At 51.8% G+C, this 20,570-nt stretch overlaps 1 protein-coding gene across 2 annotated transcripts in view; it reads left to right on the forward strand.

Annotated features, from left to right (window-relative positions):
- The window catches only part of VPS26C (VPS26 endosomal protein sorting factor C), a 45,818-nt gene extending 25,795 nt beyond the window's left edge, over window positions 1–20,023 (forward strand). The window contains exons 2-8 of one of the 2 annotated variants that reach the window (XM_072740556.1): window positions 704–847; window positions 2,473–2,622; window positions 9,493–9,573; window positions 12,531–12,605; window positions 16,678–16,828; window positions 17,033–17,185; window positions 18,843–20,023. In XM_072740556.1, the coding sequence (XP_072596657.1) occupies window positions 704–847; window positions 2,473–2,622; window positions 9,493–9,573; window positions 12,531–12,605; window positions 16,678–16,828; window positions 17,033–17,185; window positions 18,843–18,925 (837 nt within the window). In that variant the 3' untranslated portion in view covers window positions 18,926–20,023. The remainder of the gene's footprint in view (window positions 1–703; window positions 848–2,472; window positions 2,623–9,492; window positions 9,574–12,530; window positions 12,606–16,677; window positions 16,829–17,032; window positions 17,186–18,842) is intronic. The other variant, XM_072740557.1, reaches the window with a different exon arrangement.
- Window positions 20,024–20,570: the final 547 nt, after the last annotated feature.

The following is a 20,570-nucleotide window of genomic DNA, read 5'->3' on the forward strand; positions in this document are numbered from 1 at the left end:
TGTTACTCTGCAATTATCTTCAGATAGATGAATAGATGATCTGTTGTGAAATCTTTCTTAAATGATTTATGATCCAGGGAAATCTAGGCTCGAATGTCTACCGAGTGACCCGGGCAGGGGAGAGATTGGGGAAGACTTCGCAAAAGCAGTGAGGTGCCCCCTGTGTTCTGTGGATGAGCTCAAGACCCCTCCAGGCCAGTGGTTGTGTTAAATTGTGCATTTGAAAACGTGTAGTCATTTTAGCATAACTGAGAAAGAACCCAAAGCAAAGGGTTTTATCTTACCGTCTTTTTCCTGAAGAGGTTGTTTATACATGGTTGTGGGTAACGTGGCCATGAGCCTGCCCCTTGCCTCTGACCCTTCTCTTTGCCCTTTGGAGTCAGACATTTGTTGGGATTCTCCCAGCGGGGAGTGCGGAAGCATCTGGAAGGCTGTGATGGCCTGAGATCCGTTGCCCACTTCAGTGCTCCCAGCAGTGCTCCCAAGCACTGTGCATCGGCCCTGCCCCGTCATCCTTCCTGGCTCTCCAGCCCCTACCCAAGGCTTTGCCTTCTTCATCCCAGCATCCAGGTCTCTGGTCTGCAATAAGTGCTCACTGAATATCTTAGAACAAATTGATTGCTAAGGAGATCTACCTCTGCTAATAAATAAGGTGGATGCAAAGACATGTTAATGTGACTGGTGGCTGTCTCTGTTCTCCTAGGAAGTGCTCTCAGGCGTGGTGGTCATATCTGGTAAGGATTCAATCCAGCACCAGGGAGTGTCTTTGACAGTGGAAGGAAGCGTGAACCTCCAGCTCAGTGCCAAGAGTGTGGGTGTGTTTGAGGCTTTCTATAATTCCGTTAAGGTAAGAACGCTTAGGTTGCAGATTTTTAGTTCATTATCCCAATGTGTGTGGTGGTGGTTTTTTTTTTTTTTTTTTTTTTTAAGATTTTATTTATTTGAGAGAGAGAGCATGCGCACACAGCAGTGGGGATGGGCAAAGGGAGAGGGAGAAGCAGACCCCTCGCTGAGCAGGAAGCCCAATGGGATGCGAGACTGGATCCCAGACCCCTGAGATTGTGACCCGAGCCAAAGACAGGCAGACTGAGACTTAACCGATTGAGCCACCCAGGTGTCCCATGTGGTGGTTTTTAATTTGCTCTCTGGCTTTACTGTTGTTAACCTGTCGGTATTTTGCAAGGTATAGCAGTGGTCCTACTTTTAATACTTACTAATCAAACTGCAAAAGCATTCACATGTTTTGGTTCTGAATATATCCTGCTCTTGTAAGTCTGCCTGTTTTTATTCCAATAAGGTAGGATTAGGAGAAGTAGAAGTGCACTAAATTCAACTTTTAAAGAGACCAGAGCGGGGATCCCTGGGTGGCGCAGCGGTTTGGTGCCTGCCTTTGGCCCAGGGCGTGATCCTGGAGACCTGGGATCGAATCCCACGTCGGGCTCCCGGTGCATGGAGCCTGCTTCTCCCTCTGCCTATGTCTCTGCCTCTCTCTCTCTCTCTCTGTGACTATCATAAATAAATAATAAAAAAAATTAAAAAAAAAATAAAGAGACCAGAGCTCTTCTGAGAAGTGCCCGTGGCTTCTGGCACTTACCTTCCTCAAACAAAACTGTTATTTTGACTGTGTACACGGCAGCTCTTGGATTTGATACTCGGGTAAAATGCAGATTAGAACAATGGCCATTCTTACCTTTTTGTCATTTTGGGTAGAGGTGTACGTTCCAGAATATAAACTCCTTTTCTATACTTATAGTTTCCTTTTCCTGAAGGACATAATAAGGCTGAGTTTTGAGGGGGCAGGAGGTGAGAGGAAGGATGGGTTCTAGTTGGCCACATTCAGATCCAGGGCCTCCCTGTCATCTTCCACAATCTCCCCATTTTCCTCCAGAAGCACTTAAGAGACTCACTTCAAAAGTTGTAGATTTTCCAAGTGATACAAAACCAAAGCTTAGAATATGTGAACTAAGGAAGGTGTGGTGGCTGCCTTTGGGCAAGTCCCAGTGTAACGCTGCGGTTCGCAGGGCTGAGGACGGGCCTGCTCCTCCCCGCGCGGTGGGTGGTGGGAAGGCTCCCAGGAGGCTGGCGTCCAAGGCGGGCACAGGGTGGTGAGGAGCCATGGGTTCAGGTGGCAGCCCACTTGGCCCTCCTACCTTGACTGAAGGTAGGAATGCCTGTCAGGATGGTTGTTAGGACAGTTAACTGAGCTTTGGGGGGATAGGAGAGGAAATATGGCTTCAGATGTGCCCCCAGACATGGAAGCATCCAGAACTGTGGATGAACCATAATTGTGCCAGAGACTTGAGCCACCTGGCCACTCCCCTGCAGACACAGCAAGGTGCTGGCCAGGATGCAGGGAGGGTAGCCCCCGAGGGCTCAGGGCCTGAGGCTTTCAAGAGATCATTAACAGACACGGTAATTTGAAAGTGCATCCAAAAGTGCGCGTTGAGAGATTGGGTTGCTTTTCCTTTACAGCCTATCCAGATTATCAACAGTACCATCGAAATGGTGAAGCCAGGCAAGTTTCCCAGTGGCAAGACAGAAATTCCTTTTGAATTTCCTCTGCACGTGAAGGGCAACAAAGTTCTGTATGAGACTTACCACGGCGTGTTCGTCAACATTCAGGTGAGAGTTTCCTAATCCCGTGCAGGTGGCTTCCTGGCTTTTCTTCTGCAAAATGGCTCCGTCTTTCTTTCACTGAAAGTTACCAGATGGACCCAAGAGTTTAATACTGTAATCATGCCAAGACCACCCATCTATATTCTATTTTGATTTCTCATTTTGCTGTGCAGAACACATTTTATGTGTGGCCATGATTTTTGATAGGAATCCCGGAGAGACCCCTGCTCTAGCTTCTTTTTAAAAAATTCTGTTGTTTCTGTTGGGCCCTAATCAGGCCACATTGACACCATGAGGGGTGCTGGTAGTGTTTGGTGACAGATATGCCCTCCTCTCTGGCACCCGCACTAATTGTCTGTTCTATACGCATAAATATCTCTTTGTTGGATATCCAAAGGCTACTACTCTAACATAGGCTTGTATTCTTTATTGAACAAACCTTGTAAATGAGGGGAAGTGAATTTATGACTTCCTGTCTACCTCCGCTGGCCCAGGACGCCTTTCACAGCCACTATTGTCTCCGGCACAGTTCGGAGTCATGACTCAGAGCGAGCGGGTGAGAGAGAGCCTTTCCTTTATTCAGCGGAAAGAAAGGTACTTTTGTGATATCAGCCTTGCCGGGTTCCCCTTGCTACATGAGACAAAACCATTTTGTCTTGCATACGTGCAACAGGGCGGAAAGTTAGGAAGTTTCTTGATTTATTAAGTTGTAGCTGATAATTTGGTCTCGGTCAGAGACCATTCCCCTGCCTAAAACATACCACTTTAAAAATACAGATCCTCAAAACACTCGTGAGAGTGTGACCTCAAGGTTTGTCCGCGTGCGAGTTCGATGAAGTGCTCGAAAGATGGGTTGAGAAGCAGGTGCCAAGTGACATCCTGCCCTGCAGTCACTACCTTTCCGTCCAGAAAAACTGCGTCTCGTCCTTCATTATTGGTGCACCTGTTTCAGTGTGCAGTCTGTACACTAAAGGCTCTGGCCAGCCCATGGGAAGTGACCGTAATGACAGGGAAGTGTCCAGATTCACAGGAAGTTGGCTGTGTAGACGTGCGAATTGCCCGTGCACAGCAGTGCAAGCGCTCTGACCAGCTTCCTAGGTCGGGAGTCCTTTCACCGCCAAAGGCAGTCCATGCACGATGCCTTCTTAGCAAGACTGACAAAATCCCAAATGTGTCATTTGAACATCACAGTTATTCTCTTTCCAGAATCAGCGTTTCCTTGCTTGCTCGACAGAGTAGCTCTTTAACACTGTTGATTTAATAACATAAGCGCTCGTTCATGAGAAACCAAAGAGAATAACATTCAGGTTTCACTGGTCATGCTTCTTGTCACTTCCTCCTGTGTTCATTGTTCTTATTAGATTAGTTTGTTTAAAATCAAATCGGAGCGGTGCCTGGTGGCTCAGTCGACAGAGCATGTGACTCTTGATCTCTCGGGGTTGTGGGTTCAAGCCTCACGATGGGTGTAGAAATTACCATAAAAAATAAAGTCTTATAAAAAATCAAATTGGAAATCTCATCCTTTTCCAAATATTGCCAAGAAGGGCATGCAGATGTATATAGTTGACCTTTGAACAACATGGGTTTGAACCTTGTGGGTCCCCTTTACATGGATTTTTTTTTCCAGTAAATACAGTAGAGTGCAAATGTATTTTCTCTTCTTTATGGTTTTCTTTCTCTAGCTTAGTTTATTGTAAGAATACGGTATATGGTACATATAACTTACAAAATAACAGTTAACCAACTGTTGATGTTATTAGTGAGGCTTCTGGTCAACAGTAGGCTCTCAGTAGTTATGTTTTTGGGAAGTCACAAGTTATCCATGGAGTTTTGACTGTGCAGGGATTGGCACCCCTCAACCCTGCGTTGTTCAAAAGTCAACTGCATATAAAAATCTTGAGTATTTGTGTCCTGCATGGCTGTGTGTAAGTTGGAAACTCTTTAAAATACAATCGGAGGGGCAGCCCAGGTGGCTCAGCAGTTTAGGGCCTGGTCCTGGAGACCCAGGGTCGAGTCCCACGTCGGGCTCCCTGCATGGAGCCTGCTTCTCCCTCTGCCTGTGTCTCTGCCTCTCTCTCTGTGTCTCTCATGAATAAATAAATAAAATCTTTAAAATATATATATATAATAAAATAAAATGCAATTGGAGGAGGACGCCTGAGTGACTCAAAAGTTGAGTGTCTGCCTTTGGTTCAGGTCATGATCCCAGGGTCCTGGGATCGAGTCCTGCATCAGGCTCCCCACAGGGAACCTGCTTCTCCCTCTGCCTCTCTTTGTGTGTCTCTCTCATGAATAAATGAAATCCTTTTAAAAATGCAATTGGAGGATTAGTGTGTGGTGAATTCTTCAGTAAGGTGTATGGTCACCCTGACCCAATCTTTTTTCATCAGATTTTACCCCGTGAGGGTTAACTTCAGAATGCTACAACTTAGAATTCCCTACCTCCCCAAATATCTCACAGGTTTCTAAAAATGAGATTTCTTCTCATCCTAACAACCTCCAATGTAGAAGAGCTTATCACCTAGATTCAACATTTATTAGAATTTTGCCATTTTTGTTTCATCTGTGTTTATCTTTCCTGAGTCATTTCAAAGTTAGTTACAGAATCACGGACACTTCATCTTCAGCTACTTCAATATCCATCTCCAGAAAATAGGGACGCTCTCCTACATAATCACAGCCGGCATCTTCACACCTATCAAAATTAACAAAAATTCTCAAATATCTCTCATTCCCAATTCATACTCATTTTATTTTAAAGATTTTATTTATTTATTTGACAAAGAGAACAAACAGGAAAAACAATAGAGGGAAAGGGAGAAGCAGACTCCTCGCTGAGTAGGAAGCCTGATGGAAGACTCAATCCCAAGGTCCTGGGATCATGACTTGAGACAGACACTTAACTGACTGAGCCATCAAGGCGCCCCCTCAATTCATATCCAAATTTGTTATTGCTCCTTTTGAGAAAATATGCTGCTGCTTTTTTAAAGATTTTATTTTTAAGTCATCTCTACACCCAGCATGCAACTCGAACTCACAACCCTGAGACCAAGAATCGTGTGCTCCCCCGACTCAGCCAGCCCAGGCGCCCCTTGAGAATACACTTCTTGAGAGAAACTGGGATGTTGGGTTTTTTAAATCAGTTTTTCATTCATTGATCATTCATTCAGTTTCTAGAGGGGTCTTTTGTTAGCCTCTGTGTTTTATAGCAGAGCAAGCGCCACCCAGGGCAGATGGCTACCACTCGTGGGCACAGGGTTGGCCTCAGCATGGGTCCCATGGGGCCCCTCGCTTGCCGTGCTTACCCTGAAGATTTATAGGTGCATTCCTCTGGAAAGAAAGTGTTGTTGAACCTAGTAACATCCTCTCTCTCAAATGATGTGGGCGCAAAGGCATTTCACATTTAGAATTTGAATTGTGTTATGGTAACGTAATGTAAAAATAGTAAGAACCATAAGACAGAACAAAGGGTTTAAGGTGTAGCAAGTATTACATTTCCAGCTTGCAGGGTCCAGGTTTCCTCTTTACTCGGTCGACAGAGGCTGCTGGGTGGCGTTTGCCCTTGTTCCTCTCCTCAGGCAGGCTGGGTTCGTTCCTCCCCTTTGTGATCAGATCGTGCGTATGAGAACCTGTCCACTTTCCCCAGTTGTCCTTTGTGCAGCTGCCTTTTCTTTGGAAAGTCATGTAAATCACAGGCAAATTTTACTGTGTTTGTTCTACTCTCGTGGCTGTCCTAGCAAGGCTTTATGCTGTAGCCCAGCATCACGGCAGTACCAGCATGTCTGCAAAACTGTCATTCAGAATTAATTTATCCAGATGCTGGTCATCCTTTCTCACAGTTAAGAATATCCTTTCCAGGAGTCGGCCTCAAGTCATTTGACCCATGTCTTCTTTCTTCTTTCCTTTGGCCTCATGTTAACTGACGGTCATAGAAGATCCAATCTTGGGGGCACCCGGGTGGCTCAGCGGTTGAGCATCCTCCTTCGGTTCAGGTCGTGATCCCGGGGTCCTAGGATCGAGGTCTGCACCAGGCTACCTGCAGGGAGCCCGCTTCTCCCTCTGCCTGTGTCTCTGCCTCTCTCTGTGTCTCTCATGAATAAATAAATAAAACCTTAAAAAAAAAAAGAAGAAGAAGAAGATCCAGTCTTGGACCTCCTGGCACCCTGCTCGTGGTCTGACCGGCCTGACCCCCTCTGACCCGCAGTGGCTCCTACCACCTGGACCACTCCTTAGCAGTTGGGCAAGATCAGGATAAAGTAAAAAGATCTAGGGCTTCGCAGCAGACAGATCTGGGCTTGAGTCACAGCATTGCGTAAGGGTTCAGAGCATGGGTTTTGGCAACCGGCAGGTGTAAATTCAAATCCCACCTCTGTGACCCTGGGCAGCCTCCACGACCTCTCCTCCTAGGAGATTAATGAGGCCTTGGCACGAAGTGCTTAGTTAGCACAGGGCCGGGCACAGAGAATGCTCCAAGTACGTTTTTGCTGAGTGGCTGAATGAGGGAGTTATTTGGTGACTGTCCTTATAATCCACTGAGATGGTACATGTGAAAGAATCAACGTGATTCCCAGAACAGAACATCACCGTGTTCCTCTTTTCTCCACCTTTCTCCCCGCATGCACTTAGCAGCTGCCCCATGTTACTAATTATTGCTTTCATGCTTAAAAACATTTCGTGACCAGAAGTTGATGCCTGTTGTTCTGATTCCTTTGCAAGTTATAGAAATCCAGCTCGAACTGACTTAGCCTAGAAAGAGATATCATAGATCATCGAGCCGGCCGTTCCAGGGAAGCCAGCTGTGACTCGGCTTGGCCTTCCGCACACACCTCGTGCTCAGGCTCTTCCCTGGCCGTGGCCAGGCTGGTTGTTGGCAAGCGGCTGCAGCCTCCCATCTACTGGGTTGGCATCCCCGGCCAAAAGAATTCTTTCCAGCATTCCCAGTAGCAGCCCTGGCTTACCGGTCCCTTCTGCTCCCAGGAGGGCTGCGGGGAGGTCCGCCCCGCCAAACCCCTGAGACTAAAGATGGGAAAAGAATCCGAGCCAGCAGGCAAGCCTGAACAAAATGTTGCCCGTGCTAGACAGGGTGTGGGCTGTACAGGAGAAAGATGAAAACACATACAGGCATACACGTGTGCATAGATGTACGTGTGCATACACGTGCATGCACACACACCTATGTGAATCTGACAGCACCAGGCCTCTTGGAGCTTATCGGGTCGGGGAGACTAGATTGATATCTCAAAAGAATCTCATACATATATGTACCTGAAAAGGTCCTTCCTTGCAGACAAGGTTTTTTTTTTTTTTTAAGTGTTTTAATCTCCCAGTGTTACCTTAAATGTAGAGTAACTTCCTGTGTAATGTGGATAGAGCGTTCATAATGATGCAGCTTCTTGATTCACCCATGCACACAGTCCCAGTTATATAAATCATTTTTAACATGATCCTTAAGACAACAGCTAACTTTCTTCCGTATGGATTCTGTGATTTTGTTTTTTTTATTTTTATTTTTTAAAGATTTTTAAAATTTATTTATTTATGAGAGACACAGGCAGAGGGAGAAGCAGGCTCCATGCAGGGAACCCAATACAAGACTCGATCCCTGGACTCCGGGATCCTGCTCTGAGCCAAAGGCAGATCAACCGCTGAGCCACCCAGGTGCCCCCATTTTTTTTTTTTTTTTTTTTAATGAGCCTGAAGACAGGGATCATGTGTAGAACGCTGTAGAATGTTGTTACCGGTCAGCCTGTCAGCCCACAGACGGGTGTGAAGAAGCGGTCCCGGGTCGGAGCTCGTGGCTGGGGCACCAGCTGTGCAGAGGGGCTGGCTCTCCCTCGGGGAGAACAGGGCCTGTCCTGCAGGAGGTAACCGGCAGTGGCTGGTGCCGAAAAGTAGCAGAGGGACAGCAGAGGAACTGAACGCAGCCAAGAGCTAGAGCGATGCCCGCTGCCTCGCCTGTCCGCTTCGGTTGGCACACGGGGTCCGTGTGCAGGCAGCCGGGGAGAATGGTCAAGTGAGGCGAGCCGTGCATTGACCACTCTGGAAGCTGCCTCGTGGACGTGGGGGACGTCTCTCTTCTCTTTATTTTTGCATATGTTGGGATTTTCCAAAATAAACTTCTAAAAGGGGTTTCCTTTCTTTATTCCTCCGTAAGGTTAAAGTACGGAGAGCCGGTGTTGAGCTGCCCTGGGGTCCTGGCTCCTTGAGCACCGCTGCTCTTCCGTAACTGCAGGTCCTGCGTGGGGTCTCAGTCCGGCCCCCGGTGCAGTGACCGCCGCGCAGGTGCGCTCAGCCCTGTGTCCCTGGGTGCTCTGTGCCATGCGAGATGCTGTCTGGGGCTTCCAGGCCTTTCTGTGTGCTTCCCAATCCTTGCTTACAAAATAGCGGCCGTTGCACGGAGAGCTGCCCTATGCCTGACCGTATGCCAGTACCTTGCACACACACCCACACACCCACACCCACAGTCCCTCTGGGCTCTTGCTGCAAGCAGATCCTCATGCCCGTATTTCATGGAGCAGGAAGCCGAAGCTCAGAGCAGTTGTCTGACTGGCAGCGCTCACCCAGCAACGCGGACACCTGGATTTGAGTTAGCTCTTGCTTCGGAGTGCACGCTCTCTTCTGTCACCCTGGTCTTCCCCTGTCTTGCAGCTGAGCCCCTGTGCCTTGGGACGGCTGTGGGCATAGGCCGAGGAATTTTGTTTTGAGCGTTGGCTCCCCGTTTTGAGCGTTGGCTCCCCGTTAGGTATATTAATTTCAGATAACACAGTAATTGGACCCAGTTTCCCTAAGAATGTTGACTTGTCTCTTTGAATGTAATTCCACGATGAAAGTGAGTCACATGAACATAACCTTGTCTTCTCCGACTTCTCCCTCCAGTATACCCTGCGCTGTGACATGAGGCGGTCTCTGTTGGCCAAGGACTTGACAAAGACCTGCGAATTCATCGTTCACTCTGCTGTAAGCTATATTCGGGGGCCCCGGGCTTAATAGTGGGGACCCTCTGTAGGGTCTGGTGTTTTATCCCATTTGTAGGCTGGTAAGTCAGCCTGGTGCTGTGTCCTGGCTGCTGGGTCAGAGACAAGGGACTGGTTTCTCCTGGCAGGGTCAGAGCACCAACAGTGGCGTGTGCCCTCTTTGCTGGGGCCCAGAATCCCACAGGGCAATGCCATGGCCCAGATGCCACTGAGGTGCCCCTGAGGAGCACCAGGCTGGGAGCCCACCTGTGTTAGAGCAAGCAGTGAGCAAGGCCGTTTCGGAGAGAGACATCCTTCCCCGAGGTGGCTGCGGCGAACACAACCCAGAGAAATGGCCCGACCCAGATAAGGGATGGTCAGGGCCTTACATTCTTGGTCTGCCCAGCAAGGACACGTGGGGACACTCTGGGCCAGAGCGGCTTGCCTCTTCCAACACCTTCTGCTAATATTTTGCAGTGACGACACGTTCTTAAAACTTTCCTCTCAAGGGGATCCCTGGGTGGCTCAGCGGTTTGGTGCCTGCCATTGGCCCAGGGTGTGTGATCCTGGAGTCCCGGGATCAAGTCCTGCGTTGGGCTCCTGGCATGGAGCCTGCTTCTCCCTCTGCCTGTGTCTCTGACTCTCTCTCTCTCTCTCTCTCTCTCTGTCTATCATGAATAAATAAACAAAATCTTTTTTAAAAAAAACAAAACTTTCCTCTCACATGCCAACTTAGGGAACTGGAGCGCCCTCCCTTTGGCTGTAGGTGACTCTGGGTGACTTCAAAGCAGAGTCCTCTGCAGCCCATACGTGCTAGTCCTTGGTCATCATGCAACACTCAGGAGTGACTGACAGCGCCTCCATCTGCCTTTGCTTTTATTCTGAGCAGTTTAGGGAGAGGAGAGAGCCAGACCGGGGTTCCTAGAGGCGCCCAGGTGAACAGAGCCCAGCTGTGCGGGAGCACGTCTCTCTGGGCCACCTCGGAAACACCGCTTCTGAGCTCGCCAGGCTAGAAGAGACCCCTGCTTCTGAGGGCACGGACTCTTGGGGCTGCAGGCCACGTCGAGGGGCCACCCCACCTGGACAGACACTAGAGCCACGAGCCTTCCTTGGCTCATTCACCCAGCGCGTCCTATAGCTTCGTTGGCATGAGCGGGACTCCGCATTCTGGGGATCCCACACGTATCCCATGATCTTTGCCACGTGCCTTAGTAAATGGGGCTTCGATGGAGCTCCGAGGTGAGGCAGTTGGTGTTTGTGGAAAATTTGCGATTCCATCTCTTTTACACTGTTCGGAAATATCCACAGGTGTCTTTTAGTCATGGTTAAGCAAAAGTGTAATATTGTAAAATCTCCTGTATATAAGATTGGTAGTACTGATGTCCTTTATTTGCATCGTTCTTATAACTTTTTAAGACTTCTGACATTTATAGTTTCCCTCTTAATTTTAGTGGTTACTGTGTTTAACTGACTCTTCCAGTGAGAAGTGTGTTATAGAAAATATTTTAAATAGTTATTTTTTTAATATTTTATTTATTCATGAGAGACACACAGAGAGAGAGAAAGAGGCAGAGACACAGGCAGAGGGAGAAACAGGCTCCATGCAGGGAGCCCGATGACGCAGGACTCGATCCTGGGACCCTAGGACCACACCCCGGACCAAAGGCAGGCGCTAAACCACTGAGCCACCCAGGGATCCCCCAAATAGTTATCTTTTTTGGAAATGATGTGATTGAGATGTTTTCTTTTTTTCTATCAAACTGAAACAAAAAAAAAAAATTTTTTTTTAATGTGGTTTATTCCCTAAAAGAGACATATACCCTTTTATGTCTTCTGCAAAAAGAGCCTCCACCTTTGTGAAGGAGAATGAGCCCAAATTCAGTTCCCTGCCCAGAGCTGGGCTCCAGGCCAGGACCCCCTCGGCCCCCGACCCAGGGCCCACAGCCCGCTCATGGCTGCAGAGCCCCCACAGAGGCCAGCTCGGGACGGGCAGCGGGGGCTGAGCTCTCGGGGCCTCCTCTCTGCTCCCAGCAGTTTACCAGCTCACGGCCTCCAAAAAGCCTGCTCTTTGGGACTGATTTCACGAGGCCAGACCACATGTGATCTCTGGTTGACAAGCCTGTGAGGAAGAAGAATTTATTCACAAAAGAGTATGTTCACAAACGTATTAATAAGAGTAATTAATATTCCTTAGAATATTCCTTAGAATTCCAGTTCTGGAACTGACCGGAAGTCCGTTGTACTGCTTTGGCAGATGAGTAACCTTGGCAGGGTGGCTGGTGTCCCTCCTGCAGCACGGGGAGAAGCAGGCCAGGCCTGCCCTGACGCAGCCGGGCCATCCGGGCGCGTCCTGCGGTTGTGTGACGGGGAGATGACCGCCGTTAGTGATTGCGGTAACGTGCAGAGGTCGGAGGGAGTCTTCCAGGTGGCAGCCGAGTGGTCACGGCGCTGGCGTCGGAACCAGACCACCTGCGCTTGAATCTCGGCTCTGCCACTTGAAAAAGCTTGTGCGCGCGCTGTGCCTCAGTGTCCGCCTCTGTGAAGTGGGACAGTGACAGTAACAGCACCGCCTGGGGTCACCGTGCTGACTCAGGAGCACGTCGGTGGATATGATACGCGGTGTCAGCCCTCGTTCCGAGAGAGGTTTAAGATAAACACCTTCTAATGACACTACTCTCGGCTCGTAGGTCTAATTTTGTAATTTCTGGACCTGAGAGATTGAGAAAGCAGTTCCCTCGTTTTCCAGATGAGGAAACTGAGTCATGGGGGGGTGGAGAAATGTGACAAAGAACGGAGCACAGTGTCTTGGCAGAGTGTTTTTAGACCCCCTGCCTGCCTCGGAGTACCGAGTCCTCCCCGGTTCATTAGGCTGCCTTCGTTTCCTTGAAAGGGGAACGGGGACCGTGGCCTGCGGAACTCTTGGCTTCCAGCGGCTGATTCTGGTTTTACCTCCCGTTTTAGCCTCAGAAGGGGAAGCTGACCCCGAGTCCCGTGGACTTCACCATCACGCCTGAAACCTTGCAGAACGTCAAAGAGGTACGGCGCTCCTCACGCTTGCCAGCTGGGGTGTTTGCTTAGGGACCGCATCCCACGGACACGCTCTGTGTCTGTGTATCAAGTCGCAGCAAGACGAAATTTCTGATTATTGTCCGTACCCAGAACAGTCTGGATTTTCTTTGTTTCTTTGTTTTTTTAAAGATTTTATTAAAAAAAAAAAGATTTTATTCATGAGAGGCACAGAGAGAGAGAGGCAGAGACACAGACACAGACGGGGGAGAAGCAGGCTCCCTGCAGGGAGCCCAGTGCAGGATTTGATCCCAGGACCCCGGGGTCACACCCTGAGCCAAAGGCAGATGCTCGACCACTGAGCCACCCAGGGATCCCCAGACTGGATTTTCAATTTTGATTTCTTTTTCTTTTTTTTTTTTTTTTTTCTTTCTTTCTTTCTTTCTTTCTTTCTTTCTTTCTTTCTTTCTTTCTTTCTGTTTCTTTCTTTCTTTCTTTCTTTCTTTCTTTCTTTCTTTCTTTCTTTCTTTCTTTCTTTCTTTCTTTTTAAACTCAGTAAGTACTTAGAAGAATGCTTCATAAAAGCTGCTCGGGGGGCTGACTGCCCACTGTGCTCCCCTCGCCCCCTCTCCCCCCAGTCTACCTTGTAGGGCCCAGAGCCCCACTTCCCTGAGCCCCGGTCACCCCCTGACGCCCAGCCTGGGAGCCACACCCCTTTACTTCTTATTTGGCCACCTGCTCTCTGTCATCCAAGGGCATGGCTTTCCCCCCTGCTCTACTGCTGCTTTCTGCTCTGGATCCTGCTGATCAGCAAGTGTGGGAGGTCCGAGGCCCAGGAATCATTATCGGCCTTCCTGGGGAGGCCCCACTGAGGCAGGGGTGCATCCTGGGAGCCTCTCTGAAAATCCATTTACCATCTCTCCCCTCTCCAGTTTCTGGAGAGGACGAGTCCCCCATGGGCCCATCAGCTTGTTCCTTCAAAAGGATTTGACGTGATTGGGAGCATGCAGGGAGCATGGGTGGTCACCACAGGCCTCGGCTTGCTGGCTGGGATCTCGCTGCCCCGCTTGTCCCCAGCTTTGGCTGTTAGCCTGACAGCTACCCAGGAGCACCCTAGGTAGTGCCCGTGCTCTTAGGTGGGTTTGTGTTTCTTCCTGCCAAGAACCTAAATAACATAAAACTTAGTGATAGGACTGGAGTGAGGAAGAGGAGCAGAAGCCAGTGCGTCTTGTAAGGGGCTCCTGGCCGGATCTTGGGAAATAGTTTGTGGTGTTCCTTACATCGTGTCCTGTACTCTCTTCTTTGCTTTATTGCTTTTCTTTTTCTTTTTACTTGTCCTTACTCTCCTTGGTTAAGGTCATAAGGGTTGTTTTTGGGTTTTTTTTTTTTCTGTTTTTATACCGTTGCTTGCTCCTTTTTCCTCTAACATCCTATCTCTGTTTTCCTAATAGTCCACCCCCAAATGTTCAGACATACAGAGACAATCATGAGTTTAAGGAACAGCACTGAGAACAAGAACCTTCTGCCAGAGGGTTTGTAACATTTTTGCATTTTCCTCCCACATATACCCTTTATTTGTTGGAATGGTCAGAAATCCATGCTCCAGTTTATCTGTTTTATTTTTCCCAGTATTGAGCCTCTGTCGGCTAAGAAACCATTTCTAATAGTTGCCCGAAGTGTCACAGTGATGACTTAGCCGTCACTAATTACTGGAAGTTTCACCATGTCCTTGCTCACCACTGCTTCCTCTCAGCCTTTTCTTTCTTCAGTGTATTTTTTGTGCTGCTGGAGTACATCCTAGTGCTGTTCTTTCAGAAAGGGTAGGAGTGGACTTACATCCTTGAATGGAGGTCAGACACCTGACTTTGCTCTCACACTGACCTCTATTGTCTTGGTAGATGGAAGCTTCTGGCTTCAGTTTCATTTGCCCTTAAACTTGGAGAGTAGCTCCCTGGTTTTCTCGTGCCTGGTGATACTGATGATCTGGTCCCCAAATTCGTGTGAGCTCATCTGTTTCTCCTCCCTCTCCCTTTCCCCCAGCCCCGAGAACATCCAGCTTCTCCCCATCCTTAGTGTTCTGGAATTTCAAAGCCTTTGTTGGATTTTGGTGTTTAATTAGTCAGTCTGCCGGCTGCCTTTCCTTCAGCTCTGTGAACTTCTCTTGGATGTGTCATGGGAGAGTCGGCGCAGACTTTCAGCTCACTCATTTGCTCTTCGGTTGGTTTGTAGCCCAACTGTGATTCATCTCCAAGCCCGTTTCTTTTCCAAGATAGCCCCTTCTTCTACTGCAGGTTCACGGCCCTTCCCCTCTGTTTCCTAGTGGCTGGTCATTTCTGTTGAATGTGTGACTCTTTTTTTTTTGCTTTTATTTTCCTCAAAGGTTTGTTGATTCTTGGATGTCAGCTTATATTCATAGATGAGGATCAAATACATGTGGCCTTGTTAACGAGACTGTCCTCAACCCAAATGACAGTCTGTCCTTCTGGTTGTAAATGTGCATTCCAACAGAGGAGCTGCTGGGGGAAAGGCCTCCGGCCCTGTGGGCCCTCTGTTAGGGTGCACAGGTAGCTTGTCTTCTGGGGCGAGAGCCTCGTTGTCCTGCGTGGTGGCTGTAAATGACTAGGAACATTGCCCTGCCTCGCCCGGCCTGCTCTGGGAGCATGCTGGGTGGGAAGTCCCCCTCGAGGGAAGCTGTGGTGCCAGCCTGGGCACGTGCTGACTCCAGAGACCACTCATGGGCACCACCAACTACTCCCTCCCTGGGTGGGCACCGCCTCTGATCTCAGGGCTGCCAGGGGACGCTCACGTGCAGAGCTCTTGCTGGCAACCTCAGGACACGGCCCCCTGAGCTGTTGGGAGCCTCACTGGGCACTTCTAGGCACAGAAACACGTCACTGGGGTTGTGTCCACGTGGCGCTCCGCATAGCCTTTCTCGGGGTCGTTTATGTATGTTAACACCATGCCCCTCGGAAGAGAGGGTAAAACGAATGGTCAGCCAGGATCTTAGGCTGGATGTCGAGACCTTTTCTTTTCCATCAATTGTCTGAAAGAATTTTAATGTAGATTGCTGCTGCTTTTTATTTTTCTAAACAAATAGCTTCTTTACTTGTAGTTGTTTCTAGAGCTTTGGAATCAAGACTCTCCTCGAGCTCCGCACCTCCGGGGCTGTCGGCTTCCTGCGCTGTGCCGCGTGCCCCGTGAGCCCCAGCCAGTGACCACCAGCCCTGCAGGGGGCTGGTCGGCGCTGGGCTGCAGGGGGGAGGTGCTGGCTGGATTTCAAAGAGGAAAACACTATGAACGTCATTTTTTAATATTGATGATATGTGGAAGTGATATTTAGGGCATATTGGTTGATTTTAGCTGTTTCCTCTTTTTAACATAGAGCTACTAGAAAATTGTAAGTTACATACGTGGCTCACGTTTGCGGCTGCATTTCTGTTTCTGTGAGACGTGGTGTTCTAAACTCCGACTTAGCTCTAGAACCCGGGGCCAGTGAGGCGAAGCTGCTAGAACCGTTGCCTCTGACTCTTCAGATCCTCTTCCCACAAACACAGCGTCATCCACCCGTGACCAGGTCCTACCACTACAGGGAAAAGGTCCAGGAGATTTTATTTAGTCAAACATTGATGAAAACTGTTCTCTTCGTGTGTCCTTGCAATGAAACAAGTACCTTGGCTTTTCAAAGTTGCGTAATCGGGAGCATTTTCAGTTGATTCTCCTTTTAAAACCTTTTAGGGGAGCGTGACTGGTTCCCTGCAAACAGTCCTGGCAACTTCCTCAGGCGTTGTTACGTCGTGTTGCTTGGCGAGAAGGAGCCTTCCAGACCTGACCGAGGATCGGCCGACCCTGGTTGCGGCCGTTCTGTCCAGGCGGTGTCGGCCGCCGGGTGGCTGCAGGCCGTTGTTGAATAATTCAGCCTGTTAATGACCTTGACAGAAGAAGGAAGTAAAACAAAGCAGGGCCTCCCATTTGGAAAACAGGGTCCCTGCAGGTTTTATAGAAACGGTCCAACTCCGTTTTCAGTTTTTATTTGCACCAAGTGACTGACTGTGGAGCGATTTCCCTTGGCCCCTCCATCCCCATGTCTTCTGTTGTCTTCCAGAGAGCCTTGCTCCCCAAATTCCTCATCCGGGGACATCTCAACTCTACCAACTGCGTCATCACGCAGCCGCTGACAGGGGAGCTGGTGGTCGAGAGCTCGGAGGCCGCCATCAAGAGCATAGAGCTGCAGCTGGTCCGCGTGGAGACCTGCGGTAAGGGCCTCGCCGCCCCCGTTGCCCTCTGCCCAGCAGCTGGCCCGTGGGTGGAAGCGGAAGTGAGAGCGCCCCCCCCCCCCCCCGCCCTTACGAGAACTGCAGAGCCAGTGGCAGGGGTGCTGAGTGTGCGGACCCAGGCTCACGGAGTCCCCGAGGGTCGGTGGATCACTTGTTTCTGACCGCGCGGCGCCCTCCCCGCAGGGTGCGCCGAAGGATACGCCCGAGACGCCACCGAGATCCAGAACATCCAGATCGCCGACGGCGATGTTTGTCGGGGCCTCTCGGTCCCCATCCACATGGTCTTCCCGCGGCTGTTCACCTGCCCCACGCTGGAGACCACCAACTTCAAAGTGGGTAAGTGCACCAGCTCCCAGCCCCGGGGGCCTGCCCGAGTCCCCTGCGCAGGCTGGTTGGCCCCCACGGTGCGCCCATGGGTGTGGGCCCTGGGCAGGGATGGCAGGCGCGGGAGGGACGCCAGCAGGGAGCGTGGGGGGCCAGGGAGGCTCCTCTGACAGGTGGCATCTGAGCAGGGACCTGCCTGTGACAGCCCAGCATTAGCCTTCATCATCGCGGAGGCCTCCGCGCCCCCAGCTTGGGATGTCTTGGTCACTGCCCAGGATTAATATCTGGGGAGCCCCTTGAGGGCTTTTGTCGGCAGCGTGGTGGCCTAGCGAGCGCAGGAGGGGTCGGGACACTGCGTCCGGAGCAGAGAGGGTCACAGACTCAGCTGTTTGTCGAATACCGGCCAGGCTGGCCACCTGCCGCAAGACAGCCCGGGCTCAGGTGTGGCCCCAGCTAGGCTGCCAGGACTTCCCTCGGGACCTGCGAGCGTGGTTACTGTGGAACAGGTGGTATAAGCCTGTGGCACCGGGAGCGGGGCGCAGGGTGAGTGCCCTCAGCGTGCCCAGACCCCCAGCCCAGCGCCCCCGCCCACCCTGCCTCGTACCCTCCCGCAGGCGCGCTGCCGAGGTGTCTAGGTCAGAGTACTCTGAGTCCAAGCTAGAGGGCCGAGCTCATCTGTTCAGTCCTTAGTTCCTCCCGTAAACTTGAAGAGGCCTAAACTTCTTTCTCCTCCCTGCTGTACTCAAAGCACCTAAATTTTTGCCTGCTATGTCTGTCAGATTTAGGAGGCGTCCCTGTAACGTTCATGCGTGCCCTGGGATCCTTCCCCAGAATCTCGCCACCCGCCCCTCAGCCGGGGTGGCAGCGAGGCCCTTCGTGCCCGACGCCCAGTGTCGGCCTTCACCCTTGCTGGGCTGACCACACGGCCTTCAGCGGGAACCCGCTCCACGTGCAGGGCGCCTGGGCGGAACGTGAGCACAGAAGTGGGACGTGCTGCTGGCGCCCAGCTCCTGTCGTGGCTGATGCGTGGCAAAGGCCACCAGCCCCACGATGGGGACGTCATCCTTGGGACTCCAGCCTGGGGCCTCAGACGAGGCGACCACAGAGCCCCTTCCGTGGGGCCGAGCTGCTCGGTGCTCGGCCTCCTGCCTTTGGCACGAAGCTCCCTGCTCTCTTGGCAGCAAGAGGCGGCTCTTTAAACAGGTGCCTCGGGTGGGTTCACACCCTCCCCCCCAAGAACAGCAGTTAGGCTGTGCGCTGTCGCTGGACGCGGTCTGTTGGCTGGGCCGGTCTGCGCATGCTCCCTCCCATTAAGAACTGTCAGGAGTGTACAGATGAGCACGAGTGTGAGTGAACAGCAAGGACTATGGCAGGTTCCCTCTGGTAAAGACCGAGGACGAGGGCAGTGTGCTTGGGAAGCAGACACCGTCCCAGGGCGAGGGGACACTGACGTGGGGCAAGCGCGCCAGAGGCGGGCAGAGGCCGTGCAGCCGCCGTGGCCGCTTCTCCTGGAGGCTCGGGGCGACGTCCGTCCGTGGGACGCGGGTACAGAGCCCCCAGGGCACCCGGCTGCCCCCCCCCCCCACGAGCCTGCGAGCCTGCGGCGCGGTTGGCCTGTGGTTTCTGCCGTGGGGCCCGGTGAGCACCAAGCCCCTGTTTCTCTTCCCAGAATTTGAGGTGAACGTCGTCGTGCTGCTCCACGCGGATCACCTCATCACGGAGAACTTCCCGCTGAAGCTCTGCAGGACGTAGCGCGGGCGGGGAGGCCGCGGGCTCGTGTTCCTGAGGATTCTGTATCAGAAACGAACCCGACCGCTCAGATTACGGCCACTGCTGTCCCCCGTTTCCTTGAGGCGTCTGCGTCCAGGCGGCTCCTCTCATCAGACCTTTCCTGGAAAGTTCCGCAGGACTTGTCAACCGTTTTTGGCCACATCGTGCCGCGGCCAGCAGAAGTCCCTGGCTCCCGACCTCCCGGGCCGTTTCAGGGAGCAGCTTGGCCGGGCAGCGGGGTCCTGGGGGCGGCAGGGAACCCTCGCGGCCCGAGGTGGCCGAGCCCGCGGCAGCACAGCGGCCTCCGGGCCGCGCCCGGTGTTGGCAGGCCCCACCGACGGCCGCAGAGCGAGGGCCGCAGAGCGCAGCCGCTGGAGCCCTGGGGCGTTTTTGCCGCTCTGGTCTGTCCTTTTATAACACGCTTCATGATGACTTCAGAACTCGGAGGAACGGGAGCGAGGCGTCCCTGCTGTCACAGGAGGACCCAGCGGCCGTCGCACCTGTCGCCGTCGGATGGCCTGCACGGCGGGCGGCGGGGCCCGGGCAGGAGGTGGAGGCCCGCACCGGGTGGTGCCGGGAAGATGCCCGGACCTGACGCACTGGGCCTGTCAGGTGAAGCCCTGTGGTTCAGTGGATGGGAGCCTGCGGCAGCCGTTTCTGCGGGGCCACAGCTAACGAGGCGCGGCTCTGGCGGCCCCGCCTTCCCTGACAGCCCCTGCCCCTGGGCCGGCTGAGCCAGGCGCCCCCTGGCCCCGCTGCGCCGCCACCGTCCTGGGACAGCGCCCGGTGACGTGTGCCGCCCCCAGCCAACAGACCGACTCGGGCACGGCTCTATCCCGGGGCCTCGCCCCTGGACCGATACAGCTTATTCACCGAGTCGTTTCCAGTTTGGTTCCCGGAGACTGCATTTGTGGCTTAGGAACCTCCTCTTAGGTTCACACGACGTTAATAATGATCTGTCTTTGATAACGTGTTTAGACGTCGGGAAACAAAGAGGCCGTACTTTTCTGGGAGATTTCAAAGGTAGGAATCATTTTTAATGAAATAAAAAACAACACCTAAATGAGAATTTTGAGAAAAGGTTTGGGATGTCTATTGCTATATAATTTCTTCAGTAAACTGCTTTTGTGGATATAAATACGTCGAGTGCTCTTCTGCGGGAATAACCGAGGACCTGCCGGCACCCAGGCTGCCTTCATTTTCATTTCATCCGATCCTGAGCGGCCGACAAGGGCCCCAGGCTGGCCATTTCCTTCCGGGGAAGGAACACCTCCCACCCGTTAGGAAGGAGAGCCCGGCTGCCCTGCCTGGCCGGAGGTGGGGGTGTCCGCTGTGGAGGCCCGGGGTGTCAGATCCTCCCATTAGAGCAGGGGGAGGAGATGGGGAGGGGAGGGGAGGGGGGTGGGCAGAGGGAGGGAGGGGAGGGGAGGGGGGAGTCTGGACCGTGAGTCCCTAACAGTGTATTGTTTGGGAAATGCCCATATAGGCAGGAACACCTTTTGGCCGGCAGAGCTCCCCAGAAATGGGGCCTGGTTCCGTTCTCAGCCACCTAAGAGGTAAATCAGAAATAGGACGTGAGAGAGCCAACGCATTTGTGCCTGAATTCTCCAGTCGGTGTCCTGGTGGC

This window comes from Vulpes vulpes, chromosome 15 (assembly GCF_048418805.1).
Source record: "Vulpes vulpes isolate BD-2025 chromosome 15, VulVul3, whole genome shotgun sequence".
Taxonomy (NCBI): domain Eukaryota; kingdom Metazoa; phylum Chordata; class Mammalia; order Carnivora; family Canidae; genus Vulpes; species Vulpes vulpes.